The following is a 24,431-nucleotide window of genomic DNA, read 5'->3' as shown; positions in this document are numbered from 1 at the left end:
GCGCTTCAAGTCAAAATCCTGCAATTTGACTCCAGAATAATCCTAGAGTCGCTACTGCTACTGTAGAAGACATTACTTTGAATTTTGAACTGTATTATATAAAAGGTTAAAAAAGCTGCAAAGGACATCAGGCTCATTGTAGACACAATCCTGGCCATGGCACACTAATGTCAGTAAATGAATGTTTTATTATAAGGCGATCAAATAGCACTCCTGTGCCTGGCTGATGCATTTCACCCTGAAGAGGACTTATTTATAGAGATAAGAATCTATGGATGTCTTGTTGCACTCCTTACCGGATGTCCCAATCTTCAGGGAAGGGTGCTTGTAGTGACTGCGGAGGGCGCCGCGATTGCTCTAATCGTACGAAGAATGTCACCAGCACACCAAAAATCCTTCCAGGATCACAAAGTGCTCATTCAGTCAGAACCATAAAAAGTAAAACTATGATGTTCTAATATGTTGTAATAATGTTTTACTTGACATGGTTCTGAATGAATGAACACTTGGTGATCCCGGAAGGATTTTTGGTGTGCTGGTGACATTCTTCATATGATTATTTGTAGCGGTGTCTCTATGATCTGGCACCTGAAGCTGTGTGGGACAGTAAGAGGATGTCACTCCGCTACCGGTTTCTATATAGGGTTGAAGTCTAAATACACTGCCTGCTCAAAGAAAAGTCACTGCCTGGGATTTCCAGCAGTGTTATGATCTGGGGATGCAGTCCTTGAGAACTTTTGGACGTTTCTGGAGAAGACTTTACACAGAGGTCCGACTCTCCCATCATCACTACAAGATCTTGGTGACAAATGAATGCAATTCTGGACAGAAATAAATGTTGTGACATTGCATGAGCTTATAGAAACAATGCCATGGTGAATGTGTGCTGTAATCAAAGCTAATGGCGGTCCAACTAAATATTAGAATGTGTGACTTTTTTTGGCCAGGCAGTGTGTATTGCTAGGAAACTCTCTGCGATATCTATATAATTTTTGTTAAATGTGTACGTGTGTTTTGTTTTTTAATGTTATTTTCAGTTTTTATAGGTGGATTCCACCTTAACGTAAACTGACATCTAACAGAAGTCTTACCAGAAAGTTGCTTAAGTACCGTGCCTGGTTATTAGATGTATCGGGTACTTTCATCCATGTATTTGTGAGGGTCAAACATACCATTAGATTTCTAGTCCTTTAGTAATTCTATAAATTGCTCTCTTGTATGTGTGTCTTTCAGAAATGTCCACCCCAGAATCATCTAGATCACCATCCCGGGCCTCCCGTGGTTCTGCGCAAAGACCTAAGAGTAAAGAGAAGAAGAGGACACAGAGTGCAAGCAGGAAGCGCAAACAATCAGGTATACCTTGTTATATGTTTCTGTTTTCATTCCATCATTTGTATCCATCCAGCTGTAGATTTTGGGGTAGCCTGCTACTTACCCATTTGCAACTAGTAGCAGTGGCAACTTCCATACTTTTCTTTATACAGGTTCCCATAAAAGGATTGTATTTATTACAGGTATATATGTGGTGCCGACAATTTACGCAGAGCTTTACAGTACCAGCCTTCAAGGTGCTTACAATCTAAGGTCCCTATCTCACATGCATAGATACACACACATGCTAGGGCCAATTTAGATAGGAGCCAATTTACCTTCCACCATGTCTTTGGAGTGTGGGAAGAAACCAGAGTATCTGGAGGAAAACAAAAGGAAGCACAAGGAGAACAAACTCCTTGCAAATAGTGACCTGGCCAGGATTTGGACCAGAGACCCCCAGTGCTGCAAGGCAGAAGTGCTAACCACTATGCCACTCTGCTGCCTGTGATTTCTGCCTAAATCATCTGGCCTCAATTACCACCACACCGCTCACTTCCCTAGCACCTCTGATGCATACTTATAGTAATCATCAACCAGTGCCTGCAAGAATCTTATTCTTTCTAGCCTGACCCTACTGCCCAGTCCACCCCGAACACACCCCTTCCATGTATTTTTTTATGCTTCCCTTTCTTCACATATTTTTAGGCCCAGCATGTGACCCTTCCAGCGCTAAAAGGTCCTCCATGATGCCAAGAGTAGAATTGACATGACACACCATTGTAATGTGAATGCAGGGTTCTGTGGTGACACCCCCCCAGGGTGTCAGACAGACCCATGGTGCCCTGCAGTCATAGAAAGCGGGTTGAATGACGCTCACCAGAAAGGGGTCTGGTGCTAGACCAGAGTGGTGAGTCTTCAAGAGACATGGCCAGAGGGGAGGTAAGTATTGTAGCTGCATTTCTTTTAGCAGCAGGACTACTTTTATTTATTTCTATCTAAACCCAGAGTTGGGCTTTAGACATAAAAGTGACTGGGGTCATACTCTTTATCAATTGCGACCCTCGTAGTTCTGCCAGTGTCTGGACTATTGCGCTTCAAGTCAAAATCCTGCAATTTGACTCCAGAATAATCCTAGAGTCGCTACTGCTACTGTAGAAGACATTACTTTGAATTTTGAACTGTATTATATAAAAGGTTAAAAAAGCTGCAAAGGACATCAGGCTCATTGTAGACATCTTCCAGTGTCTGGACTATTGCGCTTCAAGTCAAAATCCTGCAATTTGACTCCAGAATAATCCTAGAGTCGCTACTGCTACTGTAGAAGACATTACTTTGAATTTTGAACTGTATTATATAAAAGGTTAAAAAAGCTGCAAAGGACATCAGGCTCATTGTAGACACAATCCTGGCCATGGCACACTAATGTCAGTAAATGAATGTTTTATTATAAGGCGATCAAATAGCACTCCTGTGCCTGGCTGATGCATTTCACCCTGAAGAGGACTTATTTATAGAGATAAGAATCTATGGATGTCTTGTTGCACTCCTTACCGGATGTCCCAATCTTCAGGGAAGGGTGCTTGTAGTGACTGCGGAGGGCGCCGCGATTGCTCTAATCGTACGAAGAATGTCACCAGCACACCAAAAATCCTTCCAGGATCACAAAGTGCTCATTCAGTCAGAACCATAAAAAGTAAAACTATGATGTTCTAATATGTTGTAATAATGTTTTACTTGACATGGTTCTGAATGAATGAACACTTGGTGATCCCGGAAGGATTTTTGGTGTGCTGGTGACATTCTTCATATGATTATTTGTAGCGGTGTCTCTATGATCTGGCACCTGAAGCTGTGTGGGACAGTAAGAGGATGTCACTCCGCTACCGGTTTCTATATAGGGTTGAAGTCTAAATACACTGCCTGCTCAAAGAAAAGTCACTGCCTGGGATTTCCAGCAGTGTTATGATCTGGGGATGCAGTCCTTGAGAACTTTTGGACGTTTCTGGAGAAGACTTTACACAGAGGTCCGACTCTCCCATCATCACTACAAGATCTTGGTGACAAATGAATGCAATTCTGGACAGAAATAAATGTTGTGACATTGCATGAGCTTATAGAAACAATGCCATGGTGAATGTGTGCTGTAATCAAAGCTAATGGCGGTCCAACTAAATATTAGAATGTGTGACTTTTTTTGGCCAGGCAGTGTGTATTGCTAGGAAACTCTCTGCGATATCTATATAATTTTTGTTAAATGTGTACGTGTGTTTTGTTTTTTAATGTTATTTTCAGTTTTTATAGGTGGATTCCACCTTAACGTAAACTGACATCTAACAGAAGTCTTACCAGAAAGTTGCTTAAGTACCGTGCCTGGTTATTAGATGTATCGGGTACTTTCATCCATGTATTTGTGAGGGTCAAACATACCATTAGATTTCTAGTCCTTTAGTAATTCTATAAATTGCTCTCTTGTATGTGTGTCTTTCAGAAATGTCCACCCCAGAATCATCTAGATCACCATCCCGGGCCTCCCGTGGTTCTGCGCAAAGACCTAAGAGTAAAGAGAAGAAGAGGACACAGAGTGCAAGCAGGAAGCGCAAACAATCAGGTATACCTTGTTATATGTTTCTGTTTTCATTCCATCATTTGTATCCATCCAGCTGTAGATTTTGGGGTAGCCTGCTACTTACCCATTTGCAACTAGTAGCAGTGGCAACTTCCATACTTTTCTTTATACAGGTTCCCATAAAAGGATTGTATTTATTACAGGTATATATGTGGTGCCGACAATTTACGCAGAGCTTTACAGTACCAGCCTTCAAGGTGCTTACAATCTAAGGTCCCTATCTCACATGCATAGATACACACACATGCTAGGGCCAATTTAGATAGGAGCCAATTTACCTTCCACCATGTCTTTGGAGTGTGGGAAGAAACCAGAGTATCTGGAGGAAAACAAAAGGAAGCACAAGGAGAACAAACTCCTTGCAAATAGTGACCTGGCCAGGATTTGGACCAGAGACCCCCAGTGCTGCAAGGCAGAAGTGCTAACCACTATGCCACTCTGCTGCCTGTGATTTCTGCCTAAATCATCTGGCCTCAATTACCACCACACCGCTCACTTCCCTAGCACCTCTGATGCATACTTATAGTAATCATCAACCAGTGCCTGCAAGAATCTTATTCTTTCTAGCCTGACCCTACTGCCCAGTCCACCCCGAACACACCCCTTCCATGTATTTTTTTATGCTTCCCTTTCTTCACATATTTTTAGGCCCAGCATGTGACCCTTCCAGCGCTAAAAGGTCCTCCATGATGCCAAGAGTAGAATTGACATGACACACCATTGTAATGTGAATGCAGGGTTCTGTGGTGACACCCCCCCAGGGTGTCAGACAGACCCATGGTGCCCTGCAGTCATAGAAAGCGGGTTGAATGACGCTCACCAGAAAGGGGTCTGGTGCTAGACCAGAGTGGTGAGTCTTCAAGAGACATGGCCAGAGGGGAGGTAAGTATTGTAGCTGCATTTCTTTTAGCAGCAGGACTACTTTTATTTATTTCTATCTAAACCCAGAGTTGGGCTTTAGACATAAAAGTGACTGGGGTCATACTCTTTATAGGTATTGAAATGGGGCTTGTACAGGTGTTTTTTTTAATATTGAGAACAGATTGACTATATGTTTCTCATCAATGGAGAAAGCCATTAGGGCTAAGGTCAAATGCTGATGCCATCACAGCCGCAGGTGCACATGTTTCGGGATCCATTCCTCCCTAAACAGGCCAGCACAGTACAACTGATGATGCCATAAATGCTGCTTCCAAAAAGCTTAAAACTAATTTTATTGTTCTAGAACGAATAAGCCCCTGTAGGAGGTGAAACATGTCAGAAAGAGGTGCTAGGTGGAGCGTTCTCATTCATGCTGGAACAATAAAGTTGCTTTAAGCTTTTCAGAAAAAGCGGCTTTACTATGTCTTGCTTATAGTGATAGCCAGTATCTAGACCTGTATAACCATGTTTGTTTTCAAAGTCATTTTATTTTATGTTTGCAGCTAAAAAGCGTGAAGGTTCTGCAGCATCTGTCAGCTCAGGTAAGTGACAATACTGACCTTACTCAGTAAGACAACATCACAGGTCTACGTATTTCATGACTCACATTTGCACTTTTATTTCCCCTTATGTATGTTCCTGTTCATTCCTATGGAAGGTGCGTTTGGCTATAAAACCCAATTTTTTTTATTTCACCGCATTAAACACAGAAATGTGATTGTAGCCTAAGGCTGATGGGCGACTCTGCCGCTAGCGATCCTGTCGGTGGTTGTTTGTCAAAGTCCCCAGTGGCAGGATCACTAAGAGGCTGTCTGTTTGTCCCTATGGAATGGCTTCATCTGTAGCTGAGTCAAGATGTCGCTCCCATCGCTATTGAGATTCAGCAACATTCGGGTCAGTGACATCTCGCTTCATCTAGCTACAAAGGGAGCGATTCCATAGGAACTGATAGGCAGCTTCTTTGGGGATCCTGCCACTCTCTAATGGTAGAGTCGCCCGTTTGCCATCAACCTACGGTAAAGAAAGTGAACAAGGTGCTATAACAACCCAGCAACCAGCCAGCATGCATTTTTACTGATCTGGCTTCAGTAAACAGAATCAACAGATTGATTGGAATAGATGACTTCACCCTACGCTGCACTGCTTAGTGTGACTGTGTGTTATTGTGATACTTGGCCGGCTACATTGGACTTTGGACAAAAGGAAGACCATTATTCTTGAAAGGAAACTCTGCAAAAGTCATTGGGGAAGTCAGTTTTCAGGCATTGTCAGATTTAATTGGAACTGAATCCAATTGTTTAGTTCAGGGCTTTAGTTTATGTACAGATAGCATTGATTATTGACGAGCAAGGCTGTTCCCGGGCATTTGTCCTGAAACGCAATATCCTTTGGCTTCAGAAGAAGCTCTGCCCCCACAGTAGTTGTGTGTTTTATTCTGTGCATAAAAATTAAACAGCTCAGCTATGTGGTGCTAGTCTCTGGAGATTTGGTGATGTCACTACTGTGATGCCCACTGTTCTCCTTGCTGAAGGCTCTGACATGAGGAAGCAAAGCCCTGCCTCTACCAGGATCGCTGCCTTCACGCAGAGACACAGTTCAGAACAAGGCATGGTAATTCAGTAATGGGGGGAACGATCAGTTGCAGGGAGGTCACAGGCAATACCGGTGAATATCTGGCACCTGAAGCTGTGTGGGACAGTAAGAGGGGCTATGAGCAGTGTCACTTATGCTATTAAGTTCAATATAGGGTTGAAGTCTAAATACACTGCCTGGCCAAAAAAATAAAGTCACCACCTGTACTTGCAGCAGTGTTATGATCTGTGGCTGCTTCAGTTGGTCAGGTCTAGGTTTAGCAATGTTATGTCCCCAAAAAAAGAGGTCAGCTGCCTACCTGAATATACTGAATGACCAAGTTCTTCGATCAATGGATTTTTTTTCCCCTGATGGCACATTGGGCATATTCCAAGATGACAATGCCAGGATTCATCGGGCTCAAATCGTGAAACAGTGGTTCAGCGAGTATGAGACTTAATGTTTACACATGGATTGACCACCCTATAGTCCAGACCTTAACCCCATTGAGAATCTTTGGGATGTGCTGGAGAAGACATTACACAGAGGTCCGACTCTCCCATCATCACTACAAGATCTTGGCGAGAAATGAATGCAACTCTTGATGGAAATAAATGTTGTGACTAGGGATGCGCCTTTACGATACTACTATCGGTGCCGATGCCAAGTATTTGGTCGAGTACTCATAATCGGCCAAATGCTCCGATGCCTAGCCCGATACTTCTGGTATCAGAAAGCCGGGCAGCGAGTCATTACACACTCCCTGGCTTCCTGATTGGCTGGGAAGTCGGCTCCATGTTACCTCGTCACTTGTGGATCTATTTACACTTGTGAGGGATCATGGAGCCGGCTTCCCAGGCAATCGGGAAGCCGTGCAGCATGTAATAACTTGCTCCCGGCTTCCTGATTGGCCAGAAAGCCGGAGCCATGCTTTCTCATTACCTAGTGACGAGAAGCATGGGGATGGCTTCCCTGCTAATCGGGAAGCCAGGTGGCGAGTCTTTGCACGCCGCCCGGCTTCCCTGCTAATCAGGAAGCCAGGTGGCGAGTCATGCTGCCTGGCTTCTTTAAAGGGACTTCTTGTATAGGTATCGGCGACTACCAAAAAAAATAAAATATCGGTACTCGATACCGAAATTCCGGTATCAGCGCATCCCTAGTTGTGACATTGCATAAGCTTATCGAAATGATGCCACAGCGAATGCGTGCCGTCATCAAAGCTAAAGGCGTCCCAACGAAATGTTTGCGTGTGTGACCAGGCAGTGTACAGTATATCAGCATGCCAATAAATAGATCCAGCTGTAGCTCTGCCAGGAATTTTCCATCTCCTAGAGGACAGTATAATAATCATGACTCACCAAGTCACAGTCTCGTGAGTATGTAGCCTCATCATTTCTGTGGTCACCATATGTTCTACTTCTCCTTGGGAACAAATACCCAGCAAATTATATCTAATTACCGAGAATTTCCAGGCAACAAGCAAAACCGGTGACCTGCTAATGCAATTGAAGATGTATTGCCATGGTGCTAAATTAGAAAGTCTCTTCAGTTACCTAAAAGTGCAACTGAAGCCAAAACTTCCTTTTCTTTTAGTTTTGGATGTAGTGGAGAGGGACTAGAACACCTGTTAGGTGTTTATTGCTGTCTATGTCCTTGTTAGGAGATCCTTCCTCTATATTTGTCCTGGTGACCGTTATCACTGAAAGTGAAAGAAAATCCCACATTTTGGGCTGTCACCAGCACAGGAATAGATGGGAATTCTTCCAACGGGGACACTAGCTCTGGTGACCAACAGGGATTTTTCTCCATTTGGAGGGATTTCATCTCACCTTCTGTTGTGGCTACCGGACAGGAAGTGAAGGGAAAGGCTTATAAACTTCCCTTACTCTATCCAGTGGCATCATAAGGGGGGTGCGGCCCGCACCCAGGTGACACCATTGGAGGGGTGACACCACAATGACTGACAGTGATGGACTGATAGCCCGACAGTGTCTGGAGGGGACCCGGTGGCATACCTTATCCCGCCGGGTGAACGTCCCTTTCTCTCTGCCGGCGTCCACCACCAAGTTGGCCGCCGGCAGGAGTCAATTAGACAGCTGCATATGCGCGATGACGTCATTGTGCACGCGCATGATGATGTTGCGTGCATGCACTGTGACGTCACGGCGGGGTGTCACCCGGTTTCCGCTCCGGGTGACACCCAGCCTCGGGACGCCCTGACTCTATCCAAATAATCAAATCATTTCTAATCTCAAGTATATGTAAATGTTTGCACATTTTTTTTTCTTGGCCCTGCTCCCTATTCCCGCCCGTACAAGGATTTGGTCCCTCCTCCTCCAGCATGGCCGCACTTACCTCCTCTGATACCTGTAGCCTCTTGCGCAGTCTAAAGGCCGGCTGATTAAAAATACAGAGCTGGGCTAGCTGTGCTTGCATACTAATGTCCCCTAGACTTGAATGGGACGCTGCTCCTGCTATAGGGATACATTCTTTTCAAGTCTATGGGATGTTCGAGCAAAGGCACTGGCAGCCGGGCACTAGATTTTTGCATGCATTACTTGAGAAGAGCACACTAGGGGGATAAGTCTGCCATAATGTCAGGTATGGCGGGTATAGTTGCACTTTATGGGGGCCCACTTTAAGGCTGGCCACACATGCTACAGTCTAATTTTGCAATCTCTATACAATTTCCTGATATAAACACTGCATCTAATTTATATCTATTCAAGTAGTCCTCAAGCTACATGGTTGTTAGCAAATATAAAGGGGATTTTACAATCAAATTGTAATATGCATGGTCAGTTTGAAGCAGATCATGCATGAGAATGCAAGGTCTGCTTATCCTGCAAAGCTCCCCCCTCTCCTATGTAAAATCTTTCAGAAAAGGGGAAAAAAACTGTTTTTACCTACCAAATTTTGATTTGCTGCTCTTGTCATATACACCTTTCTATTATATACATATACACACACCTCTGCCATGGTACTCAGGTAGTCAGGATGACCTCTCTACTGCTTTCTGGTTCATCTCATCTGTTAACTTGATTACCTCACTGCTAATTGGATAGAAGAGGTGATGCTGATTCATTGTTTGGTGGCCAAGCTGAAGGTAGAAAAGTGGCGCAGGAAATGGCAGAGCTCAATCAGGAAATAAGAGTGTCACCTGCCTTAAGTTCAAAGAGGGGCATAAATCCCATGATTCACTGAATAGGACTACAAATCCTTCTGCGGGTGAAATAGTAAACGTATTTGTTTAACTTGCCTTCAATTCTGCCCTAAATTCTTCGGACTTGTCTGGGAATCGAGCCGTTCATACTACACTAGTGCATGCTGCATTTTCTGCAGGTGTCCTCCAAGGTCACCTTATTACTTATTACAAAAAATCATGTATTATCCAAATAGTCAGCGCTTAGTGGAGGTCTCCATATAGCAAGCTTAGACGAGATTTTCACCAATGGACATGAATAAGTGGCATGGAGACGGCAGCGGCGGCAACGGAGGGGGGGGGGGGGGGGAGAGGGGGGCCTGTTCGATGAATGGGTTGGGAAGCCTCAAGGAACATGTAAGAAATATGAGGCCCCATGTTTAAATTTGCATCCTTGCAGAAGCTGATTCTTTCTCTCAACAATATCAAGAGGTTCCATTTATCAGGGGTGTCTACATGTGCTACCCATTGTGTCCACATGGTGGTGCTATAAAACAGGTAAAGCACCTATGTTCAGTGATGGCTTTGCATTCCTGGGTCCTTCAGAATTTGTTCATGTCATAAATCTTTCTGAACTCGAACCTAATTAGACTTGAAAGAACAGAATAACCACAACCAAGGACAGAAGGGCTTTGGTGTGTGTACAGCTCTAGTGTGAATGGACCCATAGCGACAAATAAAAAAGCAGATAAAGAGAGGAAAGTACAATTAAAATGTTTTGTTTACTAGTTATGCTTTAATGCCTTCCATTTTGAAATAAAGTTTTTTCTTTATTATTAAAAATCCAGAGGCTAGCATACTTTAGTTGCAATATTCACCTTTAATGCAGAGATGTTGCCCATTTCTGGGCAAAATAAGACCCTCCAATGCTCAAAGAAAAACTTGCTTAAGCACCTTTTAATTCGCCTGAATTGTCCGTCATGTGCGGTACCAATTCCATCACCCTCTACAGCTTTATGAGCTATTCGTTGTAAATGGCACCCTAGAGAATTTCACAGTAGCTGCCAATGCACAAGGCATGCTGCAACGTGTCGGCAAAAACAGTGTATGGATGTTCATTTGTCTGCTGAGGTGTGCTGGCAGTCCATTCATAATAAAACATACTTTAATGCACCGCAAAGGACTGTAGAAGTGCGAAAGGGTCATTAAAGTAGTATTAAGATCTGGGCGTTTTTTACCTTAATGCGTTCTCTGCATTAGGGTAAAACGGCCCAGCACCTTTTTTCTCCCCCAGTCCCCCCACACTTACCTGTCAGCTACGCTTGTCCCCGCCACCGGTCCCAAATCGATCCTCCGTTCCCCAAACTTCCGGGTCGCGCCTGGAGGATACTGATGGCAGAAGAGCCATAGGCTTCTTCCGCCATCAATCAAAGAGAGAAGGGGCGTGGACTGCCACAGGGCTGTGTGTGTCTATGGACGCACACAGCCACTGCGGGCATGAGCGTGCACGGGTGCGTCCATTAGAGCAATGGTGGCAATCTACAAGGGGCGGGGGGAAGATTCCTGCGGGGACCCACTAGAAAACGAGGAATTAACAACTCTTAAAGAAAGACGACAATGCCAGGACTCATGGCGGTCCAACGAAATATTAGAGTGTGTGACTTTTTTTGGCCAGGCAGTGTGTATTGCTAGGAAACGCTCGAGCATATCTATAGAATTGGTGTTTGATGTGTATGTGTGTTGTTTTCTTATTTTGTTTTATTTTTCTATTTTCCACCCGAGAATCATCTCGATCTCCATCCCGGGCCTCCCGTGGTTCCGCGCGAAGATCTAAGAGTAAAGAGAAGAAGAAGAAGACACGGAGTTCAAGCAGGAAGCGCAAACACTCGGGTATACCTTGTTACATGTTTCTGTTTTCATCCCATAATTTGTATCCATCCAGCTGTAGATTTTGGGGTAGCCTGCTACTTACCCATTTGCAACTAGTAGCCAATTGAAAGGAAACCTGCACTGAGACAGTATGAAGGGCTGCCATTACTTGCCTCCATTTCTGAACATATTAGCTCCCTGACTTTAGAAGACTAGGCGTTTCACTCTGACTTTCCTAATTTGCATGCTGGTTCTAGCTCTGAATTTTCGGAAACTACTGAATATAGAGGTCGCCAGGTAGCTAGGATTTTTCTAAATACGCCAGCAGTGGCAACTTCCATACTTTTCTTTATACAAGTTTCCATCAAAGGATTTTATTTATTACAGGTATGTATGTAGTGCTGACAGTTTATGCAGAGCTTTACAGTCCCTGCCCTGAAGGAGCTTACAATCTAAGGTCCCTATCTCACATGCATAGATACAAACACACACATGCTAGGGCCAATTTAGATAGGAGCCAATTAACCTTCCACCATGTCTTTGGAGTGTGGAAGGAAACCAGAGTATCTGGAGGAAACCCAAGCAAGCACAGCACAAGCAAGCACAAGGAGAACAAACTCCTTGCAAATCGGGACCTAGCCAGGATTTGGACCAGCGACCCCCAGTGCTGCAAGGCAGAAGTGCTAACCACTATGCCACTCTGCTGCCTGTGATTTCTGCCTAAACCATCTGACCTCAATTACCACCCCACCGCTCCCTTCCCTAGAACCCCAGATGCATACTTATAGGAATCATCGACCAGTGCCTGCAAGTGCCTTATTCTTTCTAGCCTGACCCTACTGCCCAGTCCACCACGAACACACCCCTTCCATGTATTTTTTTATGCTTCCCTTTCTTCACATATTTTTAGGGCCAGCATGTGACCCTTCCAATGCTAAAAGGTCCTCCATGATGCCAAGAGTAGAAAATTGACATGACACACCATTGTAATGTGAATGCAGGGTGCTGTGGTGACACCTCCCAAGGGGACAGACCCATGATGCCCTGCACTCACAATAAGCGGGTTGAATGACGCTCACCAGAAGGGGTCTGTTGCTAGACTACAGAGTGGTGAGTCTTCAAGAGACATGGCCAGAGGGGAGGTAAGTATTGTAGCTGCATTTTCTTTTAGCAGCAGGACTACTTTTATTTATTTTTATCTAAACCCAGAGTTGGGCTTTAGACATAAAAGTGACGGGTCAGGAGAGCTGAATGTTAGGTCATGTTCTGATGTCGCAGATGATTAGTCAAAATTGTCCGTACCCTAATTTAGTATTACAATACAACCCTAATCTAGACACTGAACAATTCTGCAAAGGCAGGATACTCTTTATAGGTATTGAAATGGGGCTTGTACAGGTGGTTTTTTTAAATATTGAGAACAGATTGCCTATATGTTTGTCATCTATGATGAAAGCAATTGCTCTAAGGTCAGCCACTGATGCCATCACAGCCACAGGTGCACATGTTTCGGGATCTGTACCTCCTCAACCAGGCCAGCACAGTAAAACTGATGACGCCATACACTGCTGCTTCCGAAAAGCTTAAATGCTATTTTATTGTTCTAGAACGAGTAAGCCCCAGTAGGAGGTGAAACATGTCAGAGAGAGGTGCTAAATGGAGCGTTCTCATCCATGCTGGAACAATAAAGTTGCTTTCAGCTTTTCAGAAAAAGCGGTGTGCGGCTCTACTATGTATTGCTTATAGTGATGGCCAGTATCTAGACCTGTATAACCATGTTTGTTTTCAAAGTCATTTTATTTTATGTTTTTTATATGCAGCTAAAAAGCGTGAAGGTTCTGCAGCATCTGTCAGCTCAGGTAAGTGACAATACTGACCTTACTCAGTAAGACAACATCGCATGTCTATGTATTTCATGACTCACATTTGCACTTTTATTTCCCCTTATGTGTGTTCCTGTTCATTCCTATGGAAGGTGTGTTTGGCTATAAAACCCACTAATGACGCAGCAAGCAGAATTTTTTCATTTAACCGCATTAAACACAGAAATGTGATGGTAGCCTAAGGCTAATGAGCGACTCTGCCGCTAGCGATCCTGTCGGTGATTGTCAAAATCCCCAGTGGCAGGATCACTAAGAGGCTGTCTGTTTGTCCCTATGGAATGGCTTCCTCTGTAGCTGAGTCATCAAGATGTTGCTCCCATCGCTATTGAGATTCAGCAATATTTGGGTCAGTGACATCTCGCTTCATCTACCTACAGAGGGAGCGATTCCATAGGAACTGATAGAGAGTGGCAGCATCCCCAAAAAAGCTGCCGAACGGTAAAGTCGCCTGTTTGTCATCAACCTAAGGTAAAGAAAGTGAACAAGGTGCTATAACCCCCAGCAACCAGCCAGCATGCATTTTTACTGATCTGGCTTCAGTATACAGAATCAACAGATTGATTGGAATTGATGACTGCACCCTACGCTGCACTGCTTAGTGTGACTGTGTGTTATTGTAAAACTTGGCCGGCTACATTGGACTATGGACAAAAGGAAGACCATTATTCTTGAAAGGAAACTCTGCAAAAGTCATTGGTGAAGTCAGTTTTCAGGAGTTTGTCAGATTTAATTGGAACTGAATCCAATTGTTTGGTTCAGGGCTTTAGTTTAGCATTGACGAGCAAGGTTCTTCCTGGGCATTTGTCCTTGGACGCAACATCCTTTGGCTTCAGAAGAAGCTCTGCCCAGATAGCAGCTGTGTGTTTTATTCTGTGCATAAAAATTAAACAGCTCAGCTTGGTGATAGCTAATGTGGTGCTTTTCTCAGGAGATTTGGTGATGTCACTACTGTGATGCCCTCTGTTCTCCTTGCTGGAGGCTCTAAGAGGAGGAAACAAAGCCCTGCCTCTACCAAGATTGCTGCCTCCACACAGTGACACAGTTCAGAACAAGGCATGGTAATTTAGTTAAGGGGGGGGGACAACGACAATCAGTTGCAAGGAGACCACAGGCAATACCGGTAAATAATAATGTGTGGGGTTCACCCAAGTCCACACAAAACTGCAGCTATCACAGTCCCTTCCTGGCCCATTCAGTTGCGGCAGAGGCATTCCCTGCCTGTTTGATGTAGCTGCAGGGCTGGGCTTGTGACATGTAGCTGCAGGGCTGGGATGTCCTGGCCTCAACTGATTGAGCCGGCAAGGGGTCAGTCACACTTTTTTGCGCAGGCATGGGTGAACTCCGGTGAACTGGATTCACACCAAGCCCCTGCACATCACTATTGGTAAATAGTCCTTTGCTTGCCTTTTTGGGCACAGAGTCTATTCCTTTTTTATTGATAGCTGGAGGGGACATATGAGTCACAAGAGAATGCGTGTTTCTTTACAAATATTTGGGCTGATAAATGAATTCCTTTATTTGTGTTCAAGTCAATATTTTGCTTCTTGGCTGGAGCCATCCTTGCACTTTGTACTAGTATACCGTGGTATAGAAGACCTGAGGAATAGGGACAGGGTACCTTAGGGAATAGGTACAGGCCTACTGACCAGGTAGGCTCTGTGACCATACCACCGTATACAAACCAATACTCTATAGTCACTTGAAGTTCAAAAAGACGCAATCAAATTCTTTAAAAGACACCAGTGTTTAGATGCATGAGTAATTTATAGCACAGTATTGTATTCCATAGGCACACATTTGTGTACACTCACACCACTGTCACCCCACAGTGTCAAACATCAGACACAGTTTCCATGTAGGAAATGACACAGATTTCATTGTGCTGTGTGCAGAAGCCGGCAGCTAGATGAACCTTCTCACTCTTCTATACAGAGATCTGACACACTACTGATGGCTTGTTTTGTATACATCGAGGGCAGCTATAAGAACAAATGGATCACTTTACATAGCACTGCTTCCAGCGAAGAGTTTGGAGACTTTATTAAACTTATCTGTGTATGTCAGACGCAAAGTGTTTTAAAGGGTCACCTTGCAGCTATACATTTTGATGACTTAAAGTGTACTTGTCACAAATTTGAGCACTTCAGGCCTCATTCACACTGAGCTACAACATAAAAAGTGCTTTTTCAGCGCTGATTTGAACTGAGCAACATTGAGCTACAGTGCACATTTTGTTGCGCTACGTAGCGCTTCTTTTGGCAGTCTATCGGAGCCAAATCGCACAAAATCCGCTGAAAAATAAGTCATGTTCGAGTGACAAGCTTAAGCTACAAGGTAAAGGTGAAACTGAGCTGCAAGATGTGAACATCTCAATTGAAATGCATTGGAAGAGATACATTGAGCTTACTAAAATTACATTGCGCTACAAAACGCTCAGTGTGAATGGGGTCTCATACCTGGCTTAAGATGAAAAACATACAGAATCCGAGGTTTCCTTCAGTGAGAACATATATCATTGAGATTGCTGTTATAGAGATACAGGCAGTTGAAATTATATATGCTGATTTGTTCTGTAACTTTAATTGGGTCCACCCCCTTCCACTTCTTAAGCCTACATATTGGTCCTTAAAATGTATGTAGAGTCCAGACTTTTAAAACATTTTTTTTGTATAGCACAGTAAAGGATTATAACCCCATCAAGTTTTTATTGCTGTATGTGTCCCCACTGGGTTGATTCATCCTTTGTATGTTTGCTGGTGACCATTGTCACTGAACCAGAAAGTAATAAGAGAACCAAAATTTAGTAGCCCATTCACACCTATGTGTTTTGGCAATGCACGAAAATGCACTATACACGTTAGTGCTTTGCAGTGCGATTCGTTTCCAATGGTGCCTCAAAGGCCCGAAGGCAACAGACCGACACCATCTCTGGTACACGGCAACACCAGAGATGTTACCAGAGATGGTGTCGGTCTGATTTCAGTCCGCTGTTGAGTGTTGCCAAGTTCAAATACATGGGCTGACTAAACGCAATGCACAGCAATAGACACTTAAAATTGTTCCTGGCTGCATGACTCCCAGTGTCTTTCAACTCATTTCCTGTGAGCCCAGGGTGTCAGGAACCCGCCCCCTGTGAGCCTATCCCAGACCCGGGCTTTAACATCAGACAGTGTTCGTATAAATGGGCTTTATGGTTTGGCACATCCTCTGGAGAAATTTGCCAAGGCTTTCCGCATGGTGATCAGCTGTAAACCACTTGAATACACATCTTAGAAGTCCTTGTGGATCATGATCTTCTCTGAATGTGTGAATAAGCCTGCCAAACTTTGATCCAGTGCCGGGCAGAAGGTGATCATTGACCAGTTACATAGAGCTTTGATATCAATCAACGAGTTAGTTGCTTGCACATTGTTGCTCTTTGTATGGTATGGCTGAATGCACACACAAGTCCTTGACACATAAAATCTTGTAGGATATAAAAACCCAACCAAAACAGACTCCACCTTTTCCCTTTTTAATGTGTTGCTGACCTCCAGAATAAGATTTGCTGGGGTCGGTACATCCTTCATTTTATTTTCAGCCCGCATTTCCTTCCTCCAATATACTATGTTTACTGATGATAACCACATTCCGGAGCTGGAAGCCCAAGCTATAATCACAGGCCTGTCACCGTTCCTGAAGGTTTTCTTTTCTATTTTATTCACAATATCTGAAGTGGTTTACCAGAAATGACACAAAAAGGTTTTTGCTGAGATTAGAAAGGCTTATTTTAAACGGTCAGTCCAAAAAAACCCATTTATATTTTGGTTTTGGGTAGAGACTGGTGGACTAAATAGCGCACTGGCTACAGTCTCTTGACTATAGCAATGAAATCCCAATAGTACAGTTTTCACCTCTGTCATCTTTCCCTCTCCTTGTGCTTTATTTATCATTTAATGTAAAATTCTGTTCCAAAAAGAGAGTGAGATCCCACCATTTTAGCAGCACCTATAAAGTCTAGGTAATAAGAACACTACCCTTGCAGAGGGGCTACCCCTGCATTTCAAGGGTCAACTCCTCATTTTTTGTCTATGGGACCTGAGTAAAGAACTTTTACCTATTTGATCCCCTCTCCCACAGGCTCCAAGACCGACATCCACACCCTTTTTCCCCCCTCTGTTCCAGCAGTCGGAGGCCCGCTGACCTCATCACATCTAATGCATGGTCCATAGCCCTGCATTATAAGTGATGACGCAGAGGGACAGCCCACAAGCAGGAGTGGAGTGGAGGGGAGAGGTGATGTGAGCGCTGGCCACCGGAGGAGCGGTAAGCAGGTAGGTAAAAGCCCTTTACACCGGTCCCCTAGACATTAACAAGGGGTTAACCCTTGTAGTTCGGATGTAGCCCCACTGCAAGAGGTAATTTAGAGGCAAAGGGCTGAGACACCAAATATTGATTTATTTTTCTGTATATGCCCTTTGAATGAATGAAAAGCTTACACTTTTTAATATTTAGATTTTAATATTTGTGAAAACATCCTCACATTACATCATTTCTTTACAGGTTTGCACAGTACTATAGACTATAGAGGGCTAAATATAGGCAGCTCTACAATATGCAGAGGCCAAGGCTCAATCCTTGTAAAAAAAAATACTCTAGAGCAGGGTAAACTCTGGTCTTCCAACCGTGATGCAGCTACAAATCCCATTGGCATTGCAAGACTCTGACAGCACAGACATGACCCCCAGAGGCAGATTCCCTGGAGGATATAGAAAGCAGGTCAAACTGATGATAGAATGACCCTGTCACCCAAGGGTCAACATTATCCAAATAATTTGTGCTGAATAGCTCTGCTCTTAGATTTGGCTTTTAGTTTTTAAAGCTTCATATATATCAGGTTGGCTTTATTAGCATATTTGAAAACTGCTATTCAGATGATAGAAATTCTGGCACAGAACAGCAAGGAAGCACTCCGGGAAAGTAATTAAGTATGTGTTTCATTCATGCCCCCAATGGGATCATATTGTCTTTTTTGCACAATAGGTGACAAATAGACTGAATATTTCAAAAGCTTTGGCATGTACAGTATGTATTATGTTTGGTAGAATGGCCAACTTGTCATACTGTTTTATTGAATCTTTCATTGTACAGGTCATCCAGATTATGCCATTCCTCTAGTTTTAACATCTAAAACACAGGAAATCTTCCAGTGTAGAGTGGATGAGGACGTCACACAAGACAACCCATTCAAACTATTGAAAAAAGAAGACATACTAAGTGATCTGAAGACCAGAGCTGCTGTTTCGGACTTCAGCCCCATGAAATCTGTTATAACGGTACGCAACGTGTCATTCTGTGTGTTTATGGAGCTATTCTGGGGGTTTGATTACATCCACAGCACAGATCTGTATATAGAATTCTGGGGAACTAAGCTATTTATATTAAAGGCAAAATCCAAGCAGATATTAATACCAATAAATACATTAAATACCAGCTAATGCAGTTGTGTATTTATTAAAATTGTTAAATGTATTGTTAAAGCTGGTAAGCTAAGCCAGGCAACCAGCTAAATATACAGTTGAAACACTTATATGGAAGTGTTTTTTACCTGAAAAAGGATATGTGTCTCCGTCTGTTTATTCTTAAGATTTACCCAGTCCTGCTACCCAGCACAGCCTGGTGACTTGACTTTTCTATCCCAACGTTAAGCAGCACAGCTTGGTCAGCCCCCTGCTCTCAGCTTGTGACTTTACGGTAAAGGCGCAGTAACAGATTGATGAAGCCACCTCTCTCTCCTCTCTCAGCATATTGCCTGTGAATGTTCTCATTTATCCAGGTCATGGTATATCTGTAAAAAATAAGTCAAGGCAGCTGGACTTGCTCCATTTTTCTTGAAGACGTTTCACTGGACATCCAACCAGCTTTAAATATTAAATATGGTGAATGTTGCTGCAAGCCACATAATCTGTTAGTCACAACAAGGTGTTGATGCATTTGCATAATTTGAGTTAGGAGGTGTTAATAACTTGCCCAGAGAGAGATGTTAAAACAGCATTGTATGTGACAGACTTCATTTTTGTACAAGTCATGCTGAATTGAGAAACGTCTTCAAGAAAAATACAGCAAGTCCAGTTGCCTTGACTTATTTGTTACAGTCTCAACATATTCTTTGTCAGCATGTGGAACACTTGATTAGCCCAAGAACTGTCCTTCCCTCTGCTGTAAAGGCCAATAACAAGTCAAATTCATGCATTTATACTAGTGGCATTTAAAATGCATGTAATGATTTTTAAATAAATGCAATCATTGGTATTTTTGTAATATCTGCCTGGACAGCTTTTAAAAATGGCTTTAAATGCTGTCTTGATAACTAACAGGACTGAAAGAGATGGGAGATCAAAAATTCTACAGGGGTCGCAAGAGCAGCAGGAAATCTTCCAATAAGGTCACCTGTTGCAATTGTCTAAGAGTGTAATTCAGACAGATTTTTTTTTTCCTTTTATAGTTTAGATTTTTTTATTGTAGTCCTCAAAGCCCCCACCCCCCTCCCAAGATACAATATTATGTAGGTCCTTATTGCAATGGTGCCCAAACTGACAGGTCACCTTTTGGTACTTACTGTGCAGCTCTAGAAGCCAGTGGCCAATATTTTTTCTTGCCTAGGTGCTTTGGAAAATATTCATTATACTAGTTTTTCTACTTGCTAAATAGCTTTGGTTTATTTCTTTCCCACTTTCTTACTTTTTCTGTTTTGTCCATTCTTTTTTTTTCTCTAACCTTTTTTATAAAAAAAATATCAAATGTGCTTCTATTTATTTTTGGGGGCTGTAGTGGGCTCTGATTTGTAAAAGGGATTGTAATGACAGTAATCTCCAGTATGCCCCCAGTCTCCAATCATCTCCTGTAGCATGCCCCCAGTCTCTAACTAACTCTTGTAGCATACCCCAGTCTCTAACCAACTCCTGTAGCATACCCCAGTCTACAGACATCTCCTGTAGCATGCCCCCAGTCTCTAACCAACTCCTGTATCCTGCCCCCAGTCTCCAATCATCTCCTGTAGCATGCCCCCAGTCTCCAATCATCTCCTGTAGCATACCCCCAGTCTCCAATCATCTCCTGTAGCATACCCCCAGTCTCCAATCATCTCCTGTAGCATGCCCCCAGTCTCCAATCATCTCCTGTAGCATGTCCCCAGTCTCCAATCATCTCCTGCAGCATGCCCCCAGTCTCCAACCATCTCCTATTGCATGTCTGCAGTCATTGGCCATTTCCTGTAGGGACGCACTTTAGGCCCCCTATATTAAGTTGATTACCACTGCACTAAAGCTATGGGTGGGTGCTTCTAGAAGGGGACATTCATTGAGCAATATTTTCCAAACAGAGATAAAGTATTGTTTTTGGTCATATTTTTCCTTTTGTTCCTTGTGTTTTAGGAGTATCCAGGAGAAGAGTTGCTGCTCGTCCTTGACTCAGAATTTAGATACGGACAGAATTTTTATCTGGTCATAACGGAAGAAGCCAAGGAATCCATTCTGCATGTAATGAATTTGGATTTCTCCGTTCTTTTTTTTTCTTTTCAATTTTATTAAAAAAATGGGCTTCTCCATAGGTTACTGGTATTGGTGTTTATTTAGATAGACTATTTTCTAGAATCATATGGAATTAAAAAGGAAAATGAAGGAGATAGGGAAAGCATATCTTTTATATAAAGAGAAAATATTCCGCTGGATAGACGGCTCTGTGTCTCCACATTGTCTCCACTACACTTCTGCATAATCTGGACAGTCCTTCACATTTAAACACTTTCATTATGAATTTTAAGGATCAACACCACTAAAAAGCTTTAAGTGCGGAATAATACTTGCATTTACCTTTCCACTCCAGCGTCACCAATGTGCTGTTTAGACATTCTGCTTTATACGGTTTTGTGTGCCCGCATTCTCCACCTTCTAGAACGTCACAAAAACAGAATCAGTATGAGACAAATATGTCACAACCTTCCCCCAACTGTAACTTTAATCTGTAATCTGCATTTTAAAAAAACAATCATAGATCGGCTGTTAAGTGAATGAATCGGTCACTACACATAACTGCTCAATATCTAATTCAATATTGCTGTTCTGAAAATATAAAATGAGATTAAGCTTTACAGAGAATATGGAGACAAAAACTATCAGTGATAGGAGTTTTTTTTTTCTTTTTGTCTTGTAGCCGCCTGAACTTGTAAGTGATGAAGGAGGAAAGGAAGAAGACACAGAAGATTACACCTATCACCCCCCTGTTTCCAAACCATGGGTTTCTCTTGGTAGCGAAAAGGAAATTGAAGAGGAAATGGTCAAAGAATCCAGAGCAAAGGTTACAGTAACTTTGGGGCACATCCGCATATAAAGGGTTATTGAAGTTATAGTTATAACCGGAAGTGTTGAGCTGAATACCACGAAATTGGTATTTCGTGGTATTCACGAAATACCTATTTTAAACACCATTTTTGAAGCCTTCCCCTCACTTCCTGTTCTGGTGAGCACCGCCTGTAATATGAATTGAGGGTAAACAGGGACACAAAGAAATAAAAAGTAATTTTAAGTAGAGATGGGAAGGGTTGCAGCCTACGTCAGGTTTTTATTACACTGTTACCATGGGGAGATTTTAATTCATGTTTTGTCTATGTAAATGGTGCCACCAGGGAAAGAAAGTAACCTGAGAAATTTCCCCAATGCTGACATAAACAGAAATAAAACCTGACTGAGGTCCTAATCCATTCCTGCTATATCCAAAAAGATTTGGCTAGAATGCTTTAAACTCTGGAGATACATATGGTATTAGGCCAGCAAAATATTTAGATAGGGTAACATGAATATGCTTTCATTTTGCTCCACTGAACCTAAAATGTATACTGTGTTTTACTTGACTTGTTGGTTCTGTTGTTTTCTGCAGATTAAATTTATGATTTCACGAGTACATCGGGAATTTGGAGCACAGGTCAATTTCAGTGACTACAATGCGTCAGATGTGAAAGATGGGTATATGGAATGCACATCTTATCAAGACAAACGTTTCAACATTATACCTAAGGAGCGAGATACAGGAACACAGGTCATACCAATGCTGCAGGAGCAAAGCACCCAGACCCAGTGGTAAGATCCTAGCTCAATGTTTCAGTCAGAGATTTCCTCATCCTGACACAGTGGCAGGGGTAGGGAGAAGTTGGGTGAAGACTCTACCCACCAAGTTCACAGAGAGAACAATAAAACCCTGACAGAGATTCTAACTCTATTTAATTATTTTTACAGTTAAAGACATTTTATCACCTTGTCATTTCAGGACAGGTCCTCCTAACACCTCACATGATACCCACTTATTCTCAGCTTCCCCACACTCCCCTTCTGCTTTTTTCTTCTATTGGAGCTAGGGATGCACCAATACCGTTTTTTTGGTATCGAGTACGAGTCCCGATATTTTTATTATCGTTACTTGCCGATAGCGAGTACCGATAACCAGCATCCCGAGGTAGCATGGGCCTGGCTTCCCGGCCATTCAGAAAGCAGGGCAGCCCTGATACCGGAACTGCCAGTCAGAGGGAGATTCCCTTTGACCGGTAGTGACGCGAGGAAGCATGGAGCCGGTCTCGCAGTTAATCAGGAAACCCAGTGGCGGGTAATGACCCGCCTCCCAGCTTCCTGATTGGCTGGGAAGCCAGCTTCATGCTGCATTGGCTTCCTGACCAATCAGGAAGCCGGGCGGCAGGTCAGAAATGACTAAAGAAAATGAGAATTCAGGATACCATTCCCCCTAATTTTATTTGTAGCCTCTCCTGACCGTTTGCTGTTTTATATGTATCTATCTTTAAAGGACTTATCCACGGAATGCCTGCACTCAGTATCAGCCACGAGAGTTTTCAGAAGAAGAAAAACAAGAGCTGCTGACTTCTAAAGATCTAAAGGATTTTATCAATTCTGTGTCATTAAGGTTAGTGTGTAAATATAGTTTATTAAATTATAATGATTTTATTGCTAGTAATCTTATCCTTTCTATAAACATTGTCCTGAGATCACACCCATCAGTCATTAATCAGGAACCGGCCAAAATTCAAAGAGTGTTTACCCGGCTTTACCCAGGCAAGCTATTCCTGTACAACAAGAGAGTAAATACACCTCCATCCGCCCTCTCTGTTGCTGTAGTCTGCTGGAAAACCAAGAGCTCCAGGAGTGTCCATCTCTTGGGTCTCCTGCAGCTGTCACTGCTGTCTCTGTTTTTTTTCTTTCAAATAGTTTTTTTAAATGTCACCAACCAACATTTCATTTAACATTGCGAAGAGGTGCAGTGACATGCGGTGCAGTGAGTAGCCCTGTATATAAATGCAGACATGCTGCATTTTTATGCAACGCACACCACTGCACATATAAGACATTAGGGATGAACTGATACTAGTATCGGTGCCGATGCCGAGTATTTGGACAAGGACTCATACTCGCCCAAATGCTCAGATACCTGAGCTTCTGATATCAGGAAGCCGGGCAGCGAGTCATTACACGCTGTACCGCTGCCTGATTGGCCGGGAAGCCAGCTCTGTGCTCCCTCGTCACTTGTGACCAGTGATGGGCTCGGTCGTGTTCGCAGCTCCACGTGCCGAGCCCGCCAGGATTTGACAGCGCGCAGTGCCAATCACAGGCACTGAGACATTTCCCGATCTCTGCAGCTGCGGAACGGGAACATGTCTCAGCTTCCTGGCGGGCTCGGCACGTGGAGCTGCGAACACGCCCGAGCCCATCACTACTTGTGACGAGGGAGCATGGAGCAGGCTTCCCTTGCCAATCAGGAAGCTGAGCAGTGTGTAATGACTTGGCGCCCAGCTTCCTGATTGGTCAGGAAGCTGGCCAATCAGGAAGCCGTATGGCGAGTCATTACCTGCCCCCCCACCTGGTGACGAGGGAGCATGGAGCCGGCTTCCCGCCAATCAAGAAGCCAGGCAATGAGTCATTACACGGCGCCAAGCTTTCTGATTGGCCAGAAAGCCTGCTCCCTGCCTCCTGGTCACCTTGTGACGAGAGAGCATGAACACGGCTTCCCTGCTAATCGCTAAGCCGGGTGGTGTGTCTTTACATGCCGCCCCCCATCCGGGCTAATC

The 24,431-nt window shown here is 43.4% G+C and overlaps 1 protein-coding gene across 1 annotated transcript in view; it reads left to right on the top strand.

Annotated features, from left to right (window-relative positions):
* Nucleotides 1–24,431, top strand: part of WDR63 (WD repeat domain 63) — a 66,571-nt gene that overhangs the window by 1,695 nt on the left and 40,445 nt on the right. The window contains exons 2-11 of the mRNA XM_018561846.1: nucleotides 1,234–1,353; nucleotides 3,803–3,922; nucleotides 5,365–5,403; nucleotides 11,346–11,465; nucleotides 13,265–13,303; nucleotides 18,458–18,642; nucleotides 20,740–20,844; nucleotides 21,518–21,661; nucleotides 22,241–22,440; nucleotides 23,156–23,272. Coding sequence (XP_018417348.1) covers nucleotides 1,234–1,353; nucleotides 3,803–3,922; nucleotides 5,365–5,403; nucleotides 11,346–11,465; nucleotides 13,265–13,303; nucleotides 18,458–18,642; nucleotides 20,740–20,844; nucleotides 21,518–21,661; nucleotides 22,241–22,440; nucleotides 23,156–23,272 — 1,189 coding nt within the window. The remainder of the gene's footprint in view (nucleotides 1–1,233; nucleotides 1,354–3,802; nucleotides 3,923–5,364; nucleotides 5,404–11,345; nucleotides 11,466–13,264; nucleotides 13,304–18,457; nucleotides 18,643–20,739; nucleotides 20,845–21,517; nucleotides 21,662–22,240; nucleotides 22,441–23,155; nucleotides 23,273–24,431) is intronic.

This window comes from Nanorana parkeri, unplaced genomic scaffold (assembly GCF_000935625.1).
Source record: "Nanorana parkeri isolate BGI_ZX_2015 unplaced genomic scaffold, ASM93562v1 scaffold548, whole genome shotgun sequence".
NCBI classification, from domain to species: Eukaryota; Metazoa; Chordata; class Amphibia; order Anura; family Dicroglossidae; genus Nanorana; species Nanorana parkeri.
Note: the sequence above shows the minus strand (reverse complement) of the source record. Positions and strands in the feature narration are given on the sequence as shown.